The 17546-nt window shown below is 37.1% G+C and overlaps 2 protein-coding genes across 4 annotated transcripts; one reads left to right on the forward strand and one right to left on the reverse strand.

Moving 5' to 3' along the window:
- Positions 1 to 558: 558 nt before the first annotated feature.
- LOC120775549 (eukaryotic translation initiation factor 2 subunit 1) lies at positions 559 to 1971 on the reverse strand. The gene is made up of 2 exons (XM_040105776.1): positions 1149 to 1971; positions 559 to 1091 (listed from the first exon to the last, which is right to left on the reverse strand). The coding sequence occupies exons 1-2, from the start codon at positions 1841 to 1843 to the stop codon at positions 761 to 763; spliced, it is 1026 nt and encodes a 341-aa protein (XP_039961710.1). The 5' UTR covers positions 1844 to 1971; the 3' UTR covers positions 559 to 760.
- Positions 1972 to 2521: 550 nt separating this feature from the next.
- On the forward strand, positions 2522 to 11728 carry LOC120774189 (eukaryotic translation initiation factor 4H). Of its 3 annotated transcripts, XM_040103617.1 has the most exons (6): positions 2522 to 2941; positions 2998 to 3341; positions 4369 to 4668; positions 4728 to 4972; positions 5338 to 5571; positions 9533 to 11728. In XM_040103617.1, exons 2-6 carry the CDS (start codon positions 3310 to 3312, stop codon positions 9703 to 9705), a joined length of 984 nt encoding a protein of 327 aa, XP_039959551.1. In that variant the 5' UTR covers positions 2522 to 2941; positions 2998 to 3309; the 3' UTR covers positions 9706 to 11728. The 3 variants fall into 3 exon arrangements, with proteins under 3 accessions (XP_039959551.1, XP_039959550.1, XP_039959552.1); XM_040103616.1 differs by having other exon boundaries at positions 2522 to 3341; XM_040103618.1 differs by having other exon boundaries at positions 2525 to 3341; positions 4728 to 4873.
- The last annotated feature ends 5818 nt before the right edge of the window (positions 11729 to 17546 follow it).

Consider the following 17546-nt stretch of genomic DNA (forward strand, 5'->3'; position numbering starts at 1 on the left):
TCCAAAATTTACCCCGATATATGTACCAAACATGTTCCCTGTGTGTAACAGGCCCGCCGAAGCAGCATGTTTCCTGGGTCTACCGTTAGATGTTTCCGATAAAAGCCAACTTGAACATTATGATGATTGGGCAACTTTTATATACAATATTTGACGCATATGACATTCAGATGGACGAACATGTCTAAATCGACTCAGCTTTTCACGCGGATTATTTATATATATAATTTATAAGGCCAGATACATGTTGAAAAGACAGCTCCCATAAGTTTTCAAATGTATCTGAACGTCTAAAAATATTTTACATAAGACATTGCACCACGAAAGCATGCAGCAGTGAGAAAAAATTGTATATATGTATATTGATTGGAAGCTGTTAGTTAACCAATTTATTGTTATTACAGCGTAAAATACATTATTTACGAAACGTTTCATAGACACGGTCCTCACCCTGTGAAGAATTTTCTGCATAAATAATTAGCGGATATTTTACGCAACTACAAAAATGAGAAACCTATTTTAAAACAAGCATAATTGTATTTTGAACAAAAACTAACGTTTCCATTTGTTTGTTCTTGTGTGATTTATTTATAAAATATTCCATATTCTTTAAACGCTTTAATAATTGCATAAACCTTTTTGTTTGTAAAAGAATGATGGTTTCCGTTTATATACTGCTCCCGACAAACTTGTGAATATTTTTAGATAAAAAAACCCAAGTGGTGTCTAACCGCAACTGGAAATAACTGTAATTGTATATCTACTCTTCCTCATCGTCCTCTTCATTATCATTTTGACCAGCGGCACGTTCACCTCTGTGATTGAATTCCTTTTCTGGATCGAATTGCATGCCCTCTTGGTCACCGTCTGCATCCTCATCATCGTCTCCACCCACTTCTTGATTTTCAGCTTCTGCTCTCTCCAAGCGACGAGCCAAATCGGCTTCATCAATAGCCGTAACAAGTTTCGGTGGCATTATTACTTTGAATTCTCCTTCCGATTCAATAATCTTATTGCGAATATTTTCGATTGCTGTCTCCAAAGCTTTTAATCCTTCAGCTTTTTTAGTTGTAGATGTCGTCATTACATACCTTAATTAAATAAATTTAAAAGTTGTGTATACCGTTTTTGCATTTTAAAATACTTACAAAGGAGGAGCAATCAAATTGATGCGTACAGGTAATTCTTCTGTACTTAAATCCAGACCCGTCTTCAATGCAGCTTTAACAGCGTCTATTCCCTCATAGCCATAGCAAGAGCATTCAATATCAGCACGAATTTTCACAGTTGGCGAAACGAGTTTGCGCTTAATGTTGTTCAGGAGTACTTCTTTAGTGTGTTCATCTAAACCACATTCGTCGAATACAGATGGATCTGTCACAGATTGTTTGAAGATGTCATACGCAACGGTCTTGTTATTATATTTTTTCTCAAAGTGCCAAGCAGTTTTCAAGTACAGCTCCTCTAATTTTTCACTTGAGTCATATTCTAGAATATCAGCTACGTGTCTTAGTAGCGAATTCACCGCTTTTGCTTTCGCGAAACGTTCAGAGCATTTCTCTACATCTTCTGCCGATACACGACGCTTGGACAAGTCAATATAACCCTTCTCTTTGTCTACACGTATCACTACCACTGGTTCTGTTTTGCCAACGCGAATCAATTTATTAATGGAACGGATTCGACGACGAGACAACTCTGACAACAGAATCATGCCTTCTATATTGTTGTATTCTAGCAAATGGACGTAAGCACCCATTTCAGCTATGGATAACACATTCACCATAACTACATCCTCAACTTCGGGATATTTTTCGCTATAAAAACGTGACGTCAACGCCATTTTTGCAATATGGTTAATATTTTAGATGTTTCCACCGAAAGTTGACTAAACTAAAGCACAAATTTCGATTTTTGTGAAATTTGCCGTAAAAACGTGTACACTTTCAGAGCAATAGGTGTGCAAAAGGAAAATGTCAAAAAATCGGTACCTGCATTTGACATTTATCAAATACATTTTATTCTCCGCTCTCCAAAGGTACCCATATCAATTTGTTTTAATGATTGAGTTTTGTTTCTACAAGTGTTTGTAGAGTTTATTAAAATAACTTATTTAATCAACAAAAGTGTATTTTTTTATTTAGGAAAACATATTTTGCAATAACACTCTAATTATATTAAAAAAATTATACGTTGCTACAAAATAAATTCGTTTTACCAGTATTACAAAGCGCCATTTCATTTCGTTGACTAAAAAATCTAAAAAATGTATAAAGCGGTATTATTTAAACTTTTCAATACTGTGTTATTTTTTATGTAAAATTTAAAAGATAGTTTTAGTAACACCTGCAGTTATGTGGAGAACTTATTAATTTATTTTAAGAATTTCAGTCTGGCATCTTTGGAAATACCGATGGCATGCGATAATTTTGCAGTGTCTTTCCGTTTTTATGTCGACATTCAGGATTTCAGGCCGACTGTCATTGCAGTCTTTTGTAGCCTCTGGTTTAATGCTATATTTGTTTCTTAGCGTTGGCAAGAGAATTAAAAACAACAGTATATACATACGTATATGAAAGAAAAACACTTTTCGTTGAAAAAAAATACGTCAAAATCAAAGCAACGATCAATAAAATCGGCATATTGAATTACTTCAGACGTACCTAATTCCATTTATAGTACATTTTTCACATCAAAAATCTATTCAATTATTTCCATAGCAGTACAGCGGTAAAATCAGCAAAATTTCGTAGAAACAAACGAGAAAATTGACGTGCGCTTTGCGCGAGTGCAGTGAATGAGAGTGGGGCGCAGAGATTGGCAAATAAAAACCCGGAAAAGTGAAAAATTTCAGTACAACAAAAGTTTATGTAAAGACAAGGTGAACGAAGTCAGTCCGTAAACAAAAGTATATTGGCTACAGTTTACTACGTGCATTCACGTAATTTGAAATAATTGTACCATAGTGCAGAGAACTTAAAACATATATGTTTTTAGTTTCTCTGGTGCAGCGGCCGGTGTAAGCAAGAAACGTGTTGCATTGATAAATATTGCCATCTCTGTTACTCGAAAGCGTTGGAGTGGCGAAAATACTTTTCAGGCGAACAAGAGTTTAGTAGAGTAACACCGATCAATTCGTTTTGTTTTGATAGTTCGTTGAACGGTGGTCGCAAAAGTGCAAAAGAGATATCAAGTGTGCTTTGGGCGCATTCTTTGACAGCGAAGCAGTGGAAACGTACAAGGTAGAAAAGAAATTCGCCTTACCTGGGACGGACATATTTCGCTTAGACCATTTTGAAAAAATAAAACATGGCTGTAAGAGGTGGTTTTGATCACGCTAGGTAAATATTTAAAAAAAACATATATTTATAAACACTTTCCTGTGTTTAAATAAAATAAAAGTTTTATAGTTTGTAATTTGTACACTATATATTAAATTAAGTTAGAAAGTGGTAAAATAATGGTAAAAACCGGAAAATAGAAATGATATCTTTTCACATTGACCACGGACAGAAAGAAGTAGAGAAAAGGCGACGACTTTGACGAGCACACACGGCGAGTAATTGAATGGTGATTTATAATCGACTAAATCAAGAAGCAAAGAGGAGTAATTGGACATAAAAATATTAATTAAAATGCGCGGGGAATTGAAAAGAATAATTGCTTGCAGAAAAGCGACTATATATCGGTGAAAACAATTCCAAGTTGGATTCGATATAATTTAAAATGATGATGGAGCATGTGCAAAACAGTGAACGCAATAAGTGTCAAAAAAAAAACGCGCATCTCAGTCGGCATTTGGCCGACGTCACCGCAGCAATGTTTAGGCTGGTCTAAAGGTTTAGAGGTGGGTTAGGTGACGTCGTTGGCTGAGGTAATGGTGACGCCGATTTGACTATATCACATCAAATCCTTGAATTATATGCATATATATTTATATATTATATGTTAAGTGCATATGAGTTGTTGTAGCTCAACAGATCCAATTAAGATATTTGCAATAAAACGTGCTCAATCGTTATAAATTGTCTAATTAACTATAACGCTTGACAGAAAATATGCCGGTTTTCATAATTAAATTAGTAATTTATAAAAATGGAAAAAATATCTTTCTCATAATAATCACATTTAAAGAACTATTTTATCTATTACATAATATAATGCGCAAACTTTCATATATATTTACTTATATGTATTATGTATATAATTAGATATGATACACCAGCTGGATAACATTAACATTATATGCAAGATATGTTGATTAAAGTATGAATAATTTGTTGTAGAGATTTCCTTAAAAGGTTTTCTGATAGGGTGTTATTATGCGCAGATGATATTTATTACACGCATTTTTATTTCCTTCTAAAGAAACTATGGAGACCGTCCGGGGAAGCAGTTACCAACGGAACCTCCATTTATAGCGTACGTCGGAAACTTGCCACAAGGGCTGGTCCAAGGAGACGTAATAAAAATATTTCAAGATTTTGAAGTAAAAAATGTCCGTTTGGTTAAGGACCGGGAAACGGACCAATTCAAAGGTTTTTGCTATGTCGAGTTTGAAACTTTAGATAATTTGGAACGCGCTTTGGAATGCGATGGACGGATCAAATTGGACGACTTATCGGCGCCGCTTAGGATTGATATAGCTGATCGTAGGAAAAACGAACGGTTTGACAATCCCTCAGTCTGATTATATGATTATTATATTTAATTTTGTGTGCTTACAGAGGAGGCGCTGGTGGCGGTGGAGGCTTTAATAAACGTGGCCCACCAAGACAAGGAGGCACTTCTGGAGGCGGTGCCGGTGGTGGTAATCATCAATTTAATCGCGGAGGTGGTGGTGCCGGTGGTGGTAATCGTGGCGAAAATAGAGGTTCGTACAATGATAATTATGGTCACAACGATAGAAATCGCGGCGGAGGCGGCGGCAGCGGTGGTGGTGGTGGCGGCGGAATGAATAGAGGATACAACGGTAAATAAAGTCTGTAGGAAATAAAGAATGGAACAACTTACTACATTTTCAAGTCTTAATGTAGAATACAAATAATGCAGAAATGACAACCACCCTACATATTATGCCTACATTCTTTATATTATAACATTTTCACTTATTAATTTTATTCAGAACCTTGTTCCAGCTTTGCCCCACAACCAACAACTATTCGTACAACACCCGTAGTTGCCTCTTCCAAATCCACTACTTGTATGCGTATTTCGTTTGAAATTTTGAACAAAAATCACCGCATGCAAAATTTAAAATTTTTAGTTTTAAACACTATTGCATAACATTATTATATTTGTAATTGTTTATTGACTTTTAAATACGTGATATTTTAGATCGTCCAGCGAATAGAGGCCGGTACGGCAATTTTAACAATGATGATCGGTTTGAGCGAAATCATGATCGCAATCATCGCGAAGGAAGTTTTGGCGCTCAAAGTAGGGATGGAGGAAACGACCGTTATAATAATTTCAGTAGGAATAGAGGGGATCGTGATCGCGAACGTTCAAACTTCAATTCCAGTCATAATGACAGACCCGCTCCGGCTGCTGCCCCGTTAGGCAGTATAGGTAAGTACAAAGCTTTACTAGTTTTCATTTGCCGTCATGGTCATAAAATTGATTTAGTGGATAAATTGTATACTGCTAAAAGTTTTAAGAGAATGACACAATATTATTCATATCATATTGTCATTTCAAAAACTTAAACTAATTAGAATAGAGAGAATGCCACCTAATATATGTACATCTTAGGTATGTATGTATGTATACATATATCCTAAAAAATAGTAGGTAACTATTTGCTATAATTTAATATGAAATTTAATAAAAAAATACACTGTTTTGAGGACATTTGTCACTAAGGTTTGGTTACTCCCAGCAATAATTAAATTTATAAGAAACACATTTTCAGAAATTAAGTTAATAGGAATCAAATTTCCAGACATCGCAGATTCCCTTAATTGATGGTATTCTGCAAGAGTAACACTTTCTAATATATACTAATTAAGGGACACACCTGGGGTGACCGACTTAAAATAGGCGATTTTTCGGATTTAAAAAAGCTTCTGCATTATTTATTATTATTATTTTGTATTTTTGAAAGTTGAATTTTGTGAATTATTTTTAGTTCTAATATTCAAACTGCACACTGGACAACACCAGACAATCAACCTCATTTATAGAAAAGAAGGTAGACAGAAAATACGGGGTAGTCCGCACAGTCGAAATAGGTGATGATATTGTCAAAAGTGGCATCCGGCTGCCTATCGAACCCGTACCGGAAATACGCAAGTCGCTAAAAGCGATGCATAATCAAATTATTTCTAAAGGGGTTTACAGCCGGATTAGTGGGAAATCGAAGAAAACACGCCTGATGTTTACTTTAGCCGCATAAGCATCAGTAACGATGACATGCAGATAGTGCAGGGAAGTAGAAATTAGAGAGAAGCTCTAGGCTTCATACTTGGCGGTCCATACATCGTCTGAACTCCATTTGGCATTATGAAAGACCAGTAAGCCTATGGTATGAATGGCGCGAAAGCCAGACAACTTAACCTAACCCAACCTGCTTTCATTTATTTCATCGGCGAACAGAAAAGCTAATGAGATTAAAGCATGTTCAAACAATCACTGCAATGGCGAAGTGCTGAAACAAAATGATCTTCGGTGGAAAATTGTTAAAAAAAATTAATTGAAATTTATTAAAATTGGATATCTCGAAAAAAAAAATTTCGCTCAAAAATTGGAAAATTTTTCCCTTCCAAATTACATTTTTCATACAATTGAAAAACTGGAGTCGAATGTACAGAGTAACATATACAAAATAAGCAGAATACGAGTGAAAGCTAACTGATTATTTCTTTCCAAGCTACAACTGCAACCGACTTAAAAAGTGTTGTTTCGAGAAAAACCACTTTAAGGGCTCTACTTTTTAAATTTTTTTATACTTCTATACTCTCTTGCAACCAGTTGCTACATCACCTAAGCTAATCGAGTTATATGTATATAGGGTTATGTATATATAAATGATCAGGATGACGGGAAAAGTTGAAATCCGGGTGACTGTTTTTAAAAAAGGAGGCGTGTCCTCGCCCTCTAACAACTTTAATGTACATATCTCCTAAACTACTAAAGCTAAAACAACCAAATTTGCTGAGTGTAAATCTTATAAGAACATCTACCGACATCTATCTACTGTTAAAAACTACTAGGTTAGGTTAGATGGCTGATCAAAGATCACACGTAGACTAATAATGTAGTCCTTTGTGATGCCATTGAAAAAAGAACTCCCGTGTTCGGACTTACAGATTGGCGAAGCGCTTTGTAGCCAATACATAGTTACACAGACGCTTAACTTCAACACCCGCCAGTTCGGTGGGGTGTCCAAAGGTATGCGCCCCCAAGTGTCTGAGTCTTGACCTCCCAAAAGCGGGACAGTCAAGCAGGAAGTGCTGGCTTGTTTCTACCGCATCTTCTTCCAAACAGCTTCTACAGTCAGCATCTGGTAAGATACCCATTCTTACCGCATGTAAGCCAATAGGACAGTGGCCTGTTAAGAGACCCACTAATAATGAGAGGTTAGCCTTAACTAAAAACTACTAAAAGCGCGATAAATCAATAACTAAATATGCCAGAAACATTAAATTTTACCCATAAGATGGTATGAGAGTGTTTTATGGGAGCCAGTTTGAAAATTGGGCAATGTGCGTGGCACCTCCCACTTTTTGGTGAAATCCCACATCTCGGGACCCATATAACCGATTTCGACAAAATTTAGTACGTGGCATTATTTTTATATTCTTATATCACGTGAAAATGAGCGAAATCGGACAAAAACCATGCCTTCCGAGATGGCACATTTTTTAATTCAACTTGATTCGTTCAGTTTCCTGTACACAAATCGAGAAGCAATTAATATAACGGAATAAAACTTTGCGCGAATAATGTTCATTCAGTTTTTGAGATATCGATATGAAAATTGCCACGCATTTGTTTCTCCTTATAAAGCACTTTTCAGAACCACCAATTTCGCACCACTATACGAGTATATAGCATTTAGCTACCATACAAACTGAACGATCGGATGCATGGAGAAATATTATTATTTAACGAAATTTTGCATGAATTATTACCTAAGGGTATTATATAAATAATGGGTGATCCTTTTTGACGTTCACTACCTTATTGTCATTTCAAAGAACATTCTTTGGCATTTATTTTTTGAATATTATTACTTTATGTTGGCCGCAGCTACGTCTCAGATGGTTCATCCGTTGAGTCTAATTTTCGATGACTCCTGGGAGCATTTCGACTGACAACTGGCGAATGACACGCATGAATTGAAGTGCGATTGTCCGCATAGACTTTACATATCCCCACAGGAAAGAGTCTAACGGGGTGATATCACACGATCTTGGTGGCTAATCGACCGGCTCAAATTATCTGCTCACCGAAGTGTTCTCTTATTTAATCCATTGGTTGATGCGATGTGTTGGAAGTGGAGTCGTTTTGTTGACATTTTCCGGGATCAAACCACCGGGATCATTTTTGAAGAAATATGTACCGGTGAATCCATCGGCTCACAAACAACACCAAACCGTGGTTTTTTCTGGATGAAACGGCAGCTCTTGAACCTTTTCAGGTTTCTGTACGTCCCAAATGCGGCAATTTTGCTTGTTTACATACCCATTGAGCCAGAAATGGGCCTCATCGCTGAACAAAATTTGGTTTGAAAAAGTCGGATCTTCTTGGATCTCTTCAAGAGCTCATATTATTCAATAATGAATGCTGGGTGTCAAGAAGGGTGATGGTGTTGGGAATAGTACACTCACTAAGCTGATTATGTTGATCATAAGTTGAGAGAAGCGCGCGAAACGTATTCTTTACAGAACGTGAATTTTGGTAATCAAGTTTAACGATTTGTAAAGGTTGTTTAGTCTTCAGTCTTTCCGTGATAAAATGCCAAATAATACTGTACAAAAATAACAACAGTTTCACACGACTTACGCGTGCTCTGTAAAAAAAAAAGCTATTGAAAAATATACCTTTACTTGGATCACACGTTAGCTTCGATTTAACCGACGTTAACGTTTTTGTTTTAATATTTCTTTGTTAAAATTATTATAAATATCAAACATATCGTCAAAAAAATTCCAGTATTTGCACGAATTAACCCTCATAATAAACCGATCAAGCTGATTGAATTGTGTGGCTGTAATTTAGAAAGTTGCGGTTCAACAAATATTTGAAATATTCACTAAACATTTCAGTGGGTTCTTTTTCGGAGATGCAAAAAACAATTTCATACCAGGTGTCACTTTATTTTATGGGCAGCACTTTTATATCAGAAATACAATAGGAGGTTTCGGTACCATCAGTATTTACATACTTTTAAATATTGATTAGGACAGTATTGGAAATCTATGTTCACCGAAATTACGCACTCATTACTAAAACACTTTAAAAAAAAATTTAAACGTTTCACCCTATGTTGCCATGTTTATACAATTTTCTTTTTATTATTTTGCAGATGATAGCGAGAGGCCACGGCTAAATCTAAAGCCACGGACCATACAAGCGCCAATCAATGCACTGGCAGAGACTAAACAGTCTGCTGCGATCTTTGGCAATGCCAAACCTCGTGAAGAAAAATTAAAAGAATTACAGAATGATACTAAGGAGCATGAGGATGCAGACGACTAAAGAAGCAGTAGAAGAGAATTGTTTTTTCATATAAATGCAAATAGAAAGAAAATATAAAGCGGCAAACCATAAGGCAAGCAGACAAAGAATTAAACTTCAATATACATCGCTAAGATTAGCGTAAAAACTTTATATGATAAAATTATAAAAACAGCGACAACAGCAAACGTAAAAATCCAAAATAGAACATTTAATTTTTTTCTTAAGTGACATTTTTTGCGGAAATGGAAGTGAAAATAAAAAGGAAAAAGTATATTTGATAACAAGCAGACAAGGAGAAAAATCGTGCGAATTGAAAATAAAGAAACATTTGAACGAAAAGTAATTGTGCAAAAGGAGAAAAACTCTCAAATAAATAATTAAAATAAATTTACTAAAACATAAGTTGAACTAATGCGTTAATGAAAGGATTCGGCAGCGACTGAGAGTAACAGTAAAGTTGATTATACAAGAGTGGTTATAAGGCAACGCAAACGGGCGCGAGTGAGTTTATAAAAGGACTTGTATTGCAAATAGCTAGCAGGCCTAGTAAAGTCTGGTGGATTTGATAATAGAAAAACAGAAGTGGCGCGTGGTTCGTGGCGACAGCGGATATAACAGCAAATTTATAGAACTTGTGACGGCAAAGCGAATGACGACGTGTATGAAAATAAAAAGGCGTTGATTTAAAATCGAAATTACATGGAATTAAGCACTAGATATTTTAAAATAAAAAGGCGTGAAGCAACAAAAACTGATTAATTTAAAAATTAATACAAAGCAAGCTGCAAAATATAAAAGCCTATTTTAAGAATATATTTAAAATAAACTAACTAATACTTATACTTATATATTATAGAACTGTAGACTACCGCAGACAACTAAAAAAGCGAAAGCAAAAAGAAGCAAAAGCAATACGAAGGAAACATTTGCGTAAAATTATAAATTTAAAATTACGGGGTAGAAAGAACAAAGTAAAAATAAATATAAACCTCTTCCCTCCTCAGATTAGAAAAGGAATAAAGACAAGGTAATAATAAAGCGCTACACATATTAAACAATAAACACATGCATACATAAAAAATTATATTAACTAAAATACCATAATATTATACCTTCAGCAAACATACACGATCGTGACACATTTTATATGCGAAAACTTACATGCACATATAATTGGTATTAAGCGTTAGTAATAAAACAAAGTAATAGTGTTCTCAAGAAAATTTGTCCAAAAAGCGATATAAAAGCTGTGAGAAGTTGATTGCAAAGAACAGCAAAGCGAAACAAGCTGAAGAGAAAATATTGCATAACAAAAACTATTTTATAAAGTATAGCTTGCTAATTTTAGCTTGCTTGCAAAGTTGAAAAAAATCATATTCCCCACACCATAATATACATTGAGATTTTTAAGCTACCAAAGTATAGTACGTTTGCCAATAATAAATAATAATACTTTCTACAATATCGAATACATTCGTGCGCCTCCGAGGATAACGAAAATTGCCCTTCAACTCCAATCTTGCTTTTGCCAAATTCAACACAACTCAAAACAAACTGAAGCGACACATATATGTATTTCGACACCCAATATACAACACGAACCATATATCAACTTATTTTCCGCCTTTTTCTAAGCCTATGATTTATACACAAACGTCTACTTGCTTTTATTTGAATAATTATAAGGGCATAAAACTCGTATCAGCATATCAATTATAAGAAATCGTTTATTTTAAGTTTATCATATATACCGATTTCCGATTATACCGATATATACTTTTCCGCATATTCGATTCCAAAAATCCTTTGAAACCTTGCGCCCCACTCTATTTATATCGACAAATCCGTTCCACTTTTTGCGACTGTCCCTTTTATTTATCTAATCATCGATTTTGCACTATTGTTATCTCTGAATTATTATTTACATACATACATATATATAAATATATGTAACATATATATTTTTTTTAACTTTATATCTACTTATTTATGCATGTTTGCATAACGTTTTTGTTATAATAAAAACAATTCTGCTTTGTTATTCTCTTTTTTAATTTCATCCAAATTAGAGGCAATGAAAAAATATTTGATTAATTGAAAAACTTGCAAATTTCTTAAGCAAAGTAAATAATATAAACAAAACATATAAAAGTATAAATTGAAGAAAAGTATAAAACAAACAAAAAACATATTAATACATAAAGAAAAATTTTGTACACAAACCAAAAAAAGCGATAAAGCAGAAGGTAAATCAGCATAAAAGCATACAATTTAATTACAATATATAAAATTTAATACTTAATTATTATTAATTATGATAATTAATGGTAAAAATTAAAGTAAAGTAAATTAAAGTGAAGAAAGAAAAAAATTAAAAAACACAATAAAAACACAAAAAATTAAGCAAAGTTAATAAAATAACAATACAAGAAACTATATTGAATAGTTACTTTTATATAAGTATATTTAAATATACAAAAGAATGCATACAATTATTAATTTTATGTTTACTAAATTAATAAATACCACAATTCAAAATAAAACAAATACATTATTGTTTTCAATATGCATGTGAGAAATTAGACGACTTTAGTAGTTAAATATTACCGAAATTAAGTAGGATTTTATTCGGCTACTGCTTGTCTTTTTATCCAACATGAGTAGGACTGGGTAGAGACTAGCATGTACTAAAGGAGCGTATGTTATCGTTTACGAGTACACACACGGATTGTCAATAATACGAAATAATACGTAGAGCGAAAAACGAGTACTGATGTGCTGAACACAATGAGCGCGACAGACTGCAAACGACATCTGTCAAATATTAAAATATACACGTTCTTAAGGGCACGGTTATTTAGACAGCTGCACGACTACACGACTGCAGGCCGTCAGCTGTAGCTCTCGCTAACTTCAATATATTTTTATATTTGCCGACGACAGTAGAGTTGAACGTTAAGAGAAGAGATAGAGTGGTGATGCCACTAATATGTAAAATGTAAAATTATTCAAAGCTCTAACAAATCTGACGTTATTTTACAGATAAAAGCATGAAATAGCTCTATTATATCATTTGTAATAACAATTGAGGCTGTTGTTGGTTTTTCATTGGAGTGTTTTTCTACGTGGCGGGTCCCAAACCCAGCGCACAACCCTATGCAGGGGATGTTTCGCCTTCTCACTTTAGCTCGCCTTCAAACGGATGTTCTTAGGCTACCCAGAGGATACTTGGTCAAACACCGGAAGTGGTGAGCTACTTGAGCCATGTGTAAAAGAATCGTTTCTGGCCACTTCCAAGTGAATGGCGATCAGAGAACTTTCCTCACTTGCGTGAACTTCTACACATGACTCCATCCTCCAACGCAGAATAACTCTTGCCAACAAGTGTTACTTCGGACTGAGTAGGCAATTGAGAAGCAAAGTCCTCTCTCGACAAACAAAAACCAAACTCTATAAGTCACTCATAATTTCCGTCCAGCTATATGGTGCAGAGTCTTGGACGATGTCAACAACGGATGAGTCGACGTTGCGAGTTTTCGAGAGGTCCTTTGCGCGTTAGCGTCTTTAGATATTGTAGTAATGTTTTGGATAATAAACTATGCCAAATTTCGTGAAGATACACTTACTCAGTTGTTGTTGTTGTTGTCATTGGTTAGATAAAAAATTCTAGTCCGTTCTGATTACGTAGACGCGACTGTCGCGAGACTGGCTCACTTGGACATATATTCTTTCTTGGTGTTAATAACTTCGCTAGGTTCGTCAAATGTGTGTCTACAGAGATATTTCAATCTCAGTCTGGCAAAAGCTGGGCAATAGAGAATTAACTGACAAGACGATTCCACCGCGCCTTCCTCCATACAGATTGAAGAATATTTAGTCGCACCGCATGTAAACCTATTGGGCATTGTCCAGTGAGAACAGCTATAATTGTGGCGACATTGACTTTGCTAAGAGCCAGTCGTTCGGGTAATCCCTTAGGGTTCATTCTTGGTCAGAAGGATCTCGCAGTCGCATAAGTTCTCGTCGTTGACCAACGCCTGCTGAGCTCACTTTAAATCAAAAAGTCCAACGCCAGAGATGCTATAGTAGTCTTCTCTGAAAATTTCTTCGGAGATTGTACCGTAACCTTGAGTAATAATCCATGCCAAACTTCGTGAAGATATCACCTAAAATAAAAATGTTTTCCATACAAGGATACGATATTGCTTGCTCAGTTTGTATGTCAGTTATAAGTAATAGCGGTCCGATATTGGCGGTTCCGACAAATGAGCAGCATCTTGGGGATGGGGGAAATGTAGACGTTTATAATATTCAAGTCAATGGGGATCGCTTTGTTCCACAGTAAGTATTGTTCGTACCCATCCCTGATCGTGAGTATCTAGGCGTCACTGTGGTGTGGTGGCTACAGAGTGCTGCCCCCTATGCAGTCACCTATTATTCATTAAGAAAGAAATAATTTCTTCAAAAAATCCTCCTTTTGTGCTGTTATTCTAACGGGTACCTAGTCCCCGTTAGGATGGTAAGGGTCAGCTAAGTTGTCGTCGACGTCATCTAACGGAAGGCCCAAGAAACGTGCTATTTCGACGGGGTCGGACAAAAGGGAGAGAGGAGGGAGAGGAAAAGTAGGAGTTTAACCTGCTACAGTATCCAGAACGAAGCTGCGCAATGGACACTCTTTTCTCGCGGCAACTCGAACTCTTCGTTTGAGATGGGTGGATGGTTCCCAGTACACCATTTGCTGAAAGCGAGTCTGTGAAGGTGTTGATGGCACCACTGTGAATGGCGGTCAGTGCTTGTCAGAAGTTTGTTGCGTCCGAAGTCTGCTCGGCGTACTGTCTAATGTCATCGACGTAATTGAGGATGCCCTCTTGATGTTCCTAGGAGGAGGTTCCGCTGCAAGCAGTGACTGCAGGGGTGATTTCTCTCACCCACCATCTCAGCAGGAGCGGCCTGGAGAGGAGTTCATTATGCTCCATAACTGGGAGCATACGGTAATCACTATGTAGTTGTTCGATAGGAGACATCAAGAGGCATCCTGTCGTAGTCCGGAGTGTAGTGTTCTGACAAGTTTGAAGCTTCTTGTGTTCTACTGCATCCAGACGACCATATTGGTGCGACGTAGTTAAGGACCGGTTGGCCGATTGCCTTGTAAGTGGCCAACAACGTTTCTTGTCTTTTCCTTATGTGCTGTCGGCTAGCGACTTGAGGATTTTGTTGCGGCTCTGTACTTAGGCGATTATCGCGGTCGTATGAATAGTGAAGAAGCACTAACTATCAAAAGTTACACCTAAAATCTTAGGATTATTGACAGTCGCAATCTTGACGCCATTGACTGCAATATTAAGGTCAAGTTTATACTCCTTCGTCCAGTTTGTAAATATGGTCGCTCTGAATTTGGTGGGTGAGAGTGTTAGGTTCCCTGCAGAAAAGAAGCGAGAAAGGTCGGAGAGATAGCCGTTTACCTTTGAACACATGCCTTCGATTCCATTGCACCACGTCAATATTTTGTAATCATCCGCGTACGAGGTTATGGAAACCCCTTGTTTAATTCATCTCTGTTAAGAATTTCTTCCTCGAAACAGTACAGATGATTGACAACCGCTCAGGTAGTTCATGGTCCACTTCTTTAGTCCTGGAGGGAGCGTAGTTTTTTCAATGTCTTGCAGTAGCGTTGTGTGACTAACTGTGTCACAGGTTTTTGACAAGTCCAACGCTATGAGGATTGTTCTCTCAGGGTGGTTTCTTGTTAAGGCCACGAACTATCTGGACGTTTTTGACGCTAAGTGCTGTGGTGGTATGTGCACTCTTCGGTATCCATGTCTGGTTTCGGAGGTAGCAAGGCCTCAAGTGTTTTCACTTCTGGGGAGAGGAGAGTTATCGGACGATTGGACTTCTCTTTGTTGGTGAGTTTCCCAGGTTTCAGTAGTGGGACCACTTTTCCGACTTTCCACGTATTGGGTATTTGAAGAGTGGTCAGCGATAGGTTGAGGATCTTGGTGAGGTAGCTTAGTCCCGTCGAGCCTAGATGCTTGAGCATAAGCATGTTGATTTCATCAGGGCCAATGGCTTTTTATGATTTTGAATGTAAGAGGTGCACAGTCTTTTGGCATTTTGCGTAGCCGTCGTGTAACATATCGTTTGGTTTTGTCTTTCGAAGGGTGCAGTGTAAATTGCCGGTTAAAATAGCTTGCGTACTTCTTTGGGTCCGAAGAGGCATGGCCATTGAATTGAACTTCAATTCGGTCATCATGTCTCTTCGGATTAGACAAAACCTTAACAGTAAGACCAACGCTTACTCACACCGGTGGAGAGGTTGTGGGACTTCAAGTGCTCTATTCTTTTCGTCCGCTTGTGTTGATTAACCAATCGCCGATTCTCCAAATTGAGATCCGTTATTCAGGGATCAGCATGGCGTAAGGTGTCCCACTCGTTAGTTAAAACCGCTGCTTCGGCTGGGAAATTAGAATGGAGTTCCGCAATTCTATCAGCCGGGATGTAGCGAGGGATAGCTGCTGCGATCACCTTGGGCAATCGACGATCGAGATAAATATAGGCAGGGGATCTGATGCGAGAGTTAGCATAGGTCGCCAGGTTATGCAATTTATCTGACCACCGCTAGCAATTGTAACATCGGGCGAGCTATTGCTGGTGCCCATAGTTCTGGTGGGGGCTTCGTCAATCATTGTGCAGAATGTCGAATCGTCAATCTGGTCCGCCAGCTCCATCTCTCTACGATCGTTTGACAGGCAGGAATGCCAAAGATCATGATGCGCATTAAAGAAGCCTAGTATCAAACGGTTTTCAAGACGAAGTAGCGCACTTATATTCGGATGATATCCTGTGGGGAAACATATAACTGGGGCGATGTATATATTAAATATTTCGTGCTCGACATCGCAGCAGATCAGAATGGGAGTCATGTTGCCTGTTGGAGCTCTTATGGACCGTGGAGGTCTTCTGTTGGCCACTCGGGTGGAATGGCGGGGCAATGAGCGGACTAGGTGCAAGTTGCACAGCTGTAAAGGCTAAGGTCGCTGTAGTGCGTTGGCAGCATGGGGCTACGTAGCTTGTGGCCTGAGCAGGTCTTAAGATGGCTCTATTCATTGCATGTATTACATCTGACCGAAGTGGAGTTTGGATGGAGCTTTTTAGCGCAAACGCAGCAGATAAATTCCTCCGGATCGGCTGAAGGCCAGTGAAGCCAGTGCTGCGTTGATGTATTTATATAATAAAACTCTTTTTGTTATATGAATTATTATAAATAAATAAATAAAATTCCTCCGGGCCCGGGTTGCACTCAATCCCAGCACGAGTCCGGAGGATACGGAGCAAACCTGCTGCAACGACGACAAGCTTAAACTAAGATTTACCGATCTAAACGGGGTTAAATCACCGAAATAATATCTCTTGGCCGTATAAATTTAAACTATGAACTCCGGGTCGATTTTGGTGCGTAGAACCAGCTGGTGTGGGAAATGAAATGTACATATATTTCTTATAGAAATATATACATAGTTGTTCTGTATTACGTAGGCAGAGCTCTTGTTATACCGAGAAACTAAGTCGCAATTTTGATCTGGATACTTTAGAAATGTCCGAAAAATACTCAAAACTAGTCGTCGAAGCAGCTCGTTGAACATTTCGCGAATTGTCGACTAATTTCTTAACCGGGTATGCACTACCGATGGATCTCCAAATGAAAACTTCTCCGCTAAAATTGAACGTACTTTTACTTCAAGTGCTGAACAAGAAGTAATTAGACATACTCGTATAAATAAAAATGAAAATTTTGGAAAAAATATGATTTATTTCTAAACATAGACTCAACGATGATTCAACTTCTGATGCATGATATGCTA

The sequence above is a fragment of the Bactrocera tryoni genome, chromosome 4, assembly GCF_016617805.1.
Source record: "Bactrocera tryoni isolate S06 chromosome 4, CSIRO_BtryS06_freeze2, whole genome shotgun sequence".
Taxonomy (NCBI): Eukaryota; Metazoa; Arthropoda; class Insecta; order Diptera; family Tephritidae; genus Bactrocera; species Bactrocera tryoni.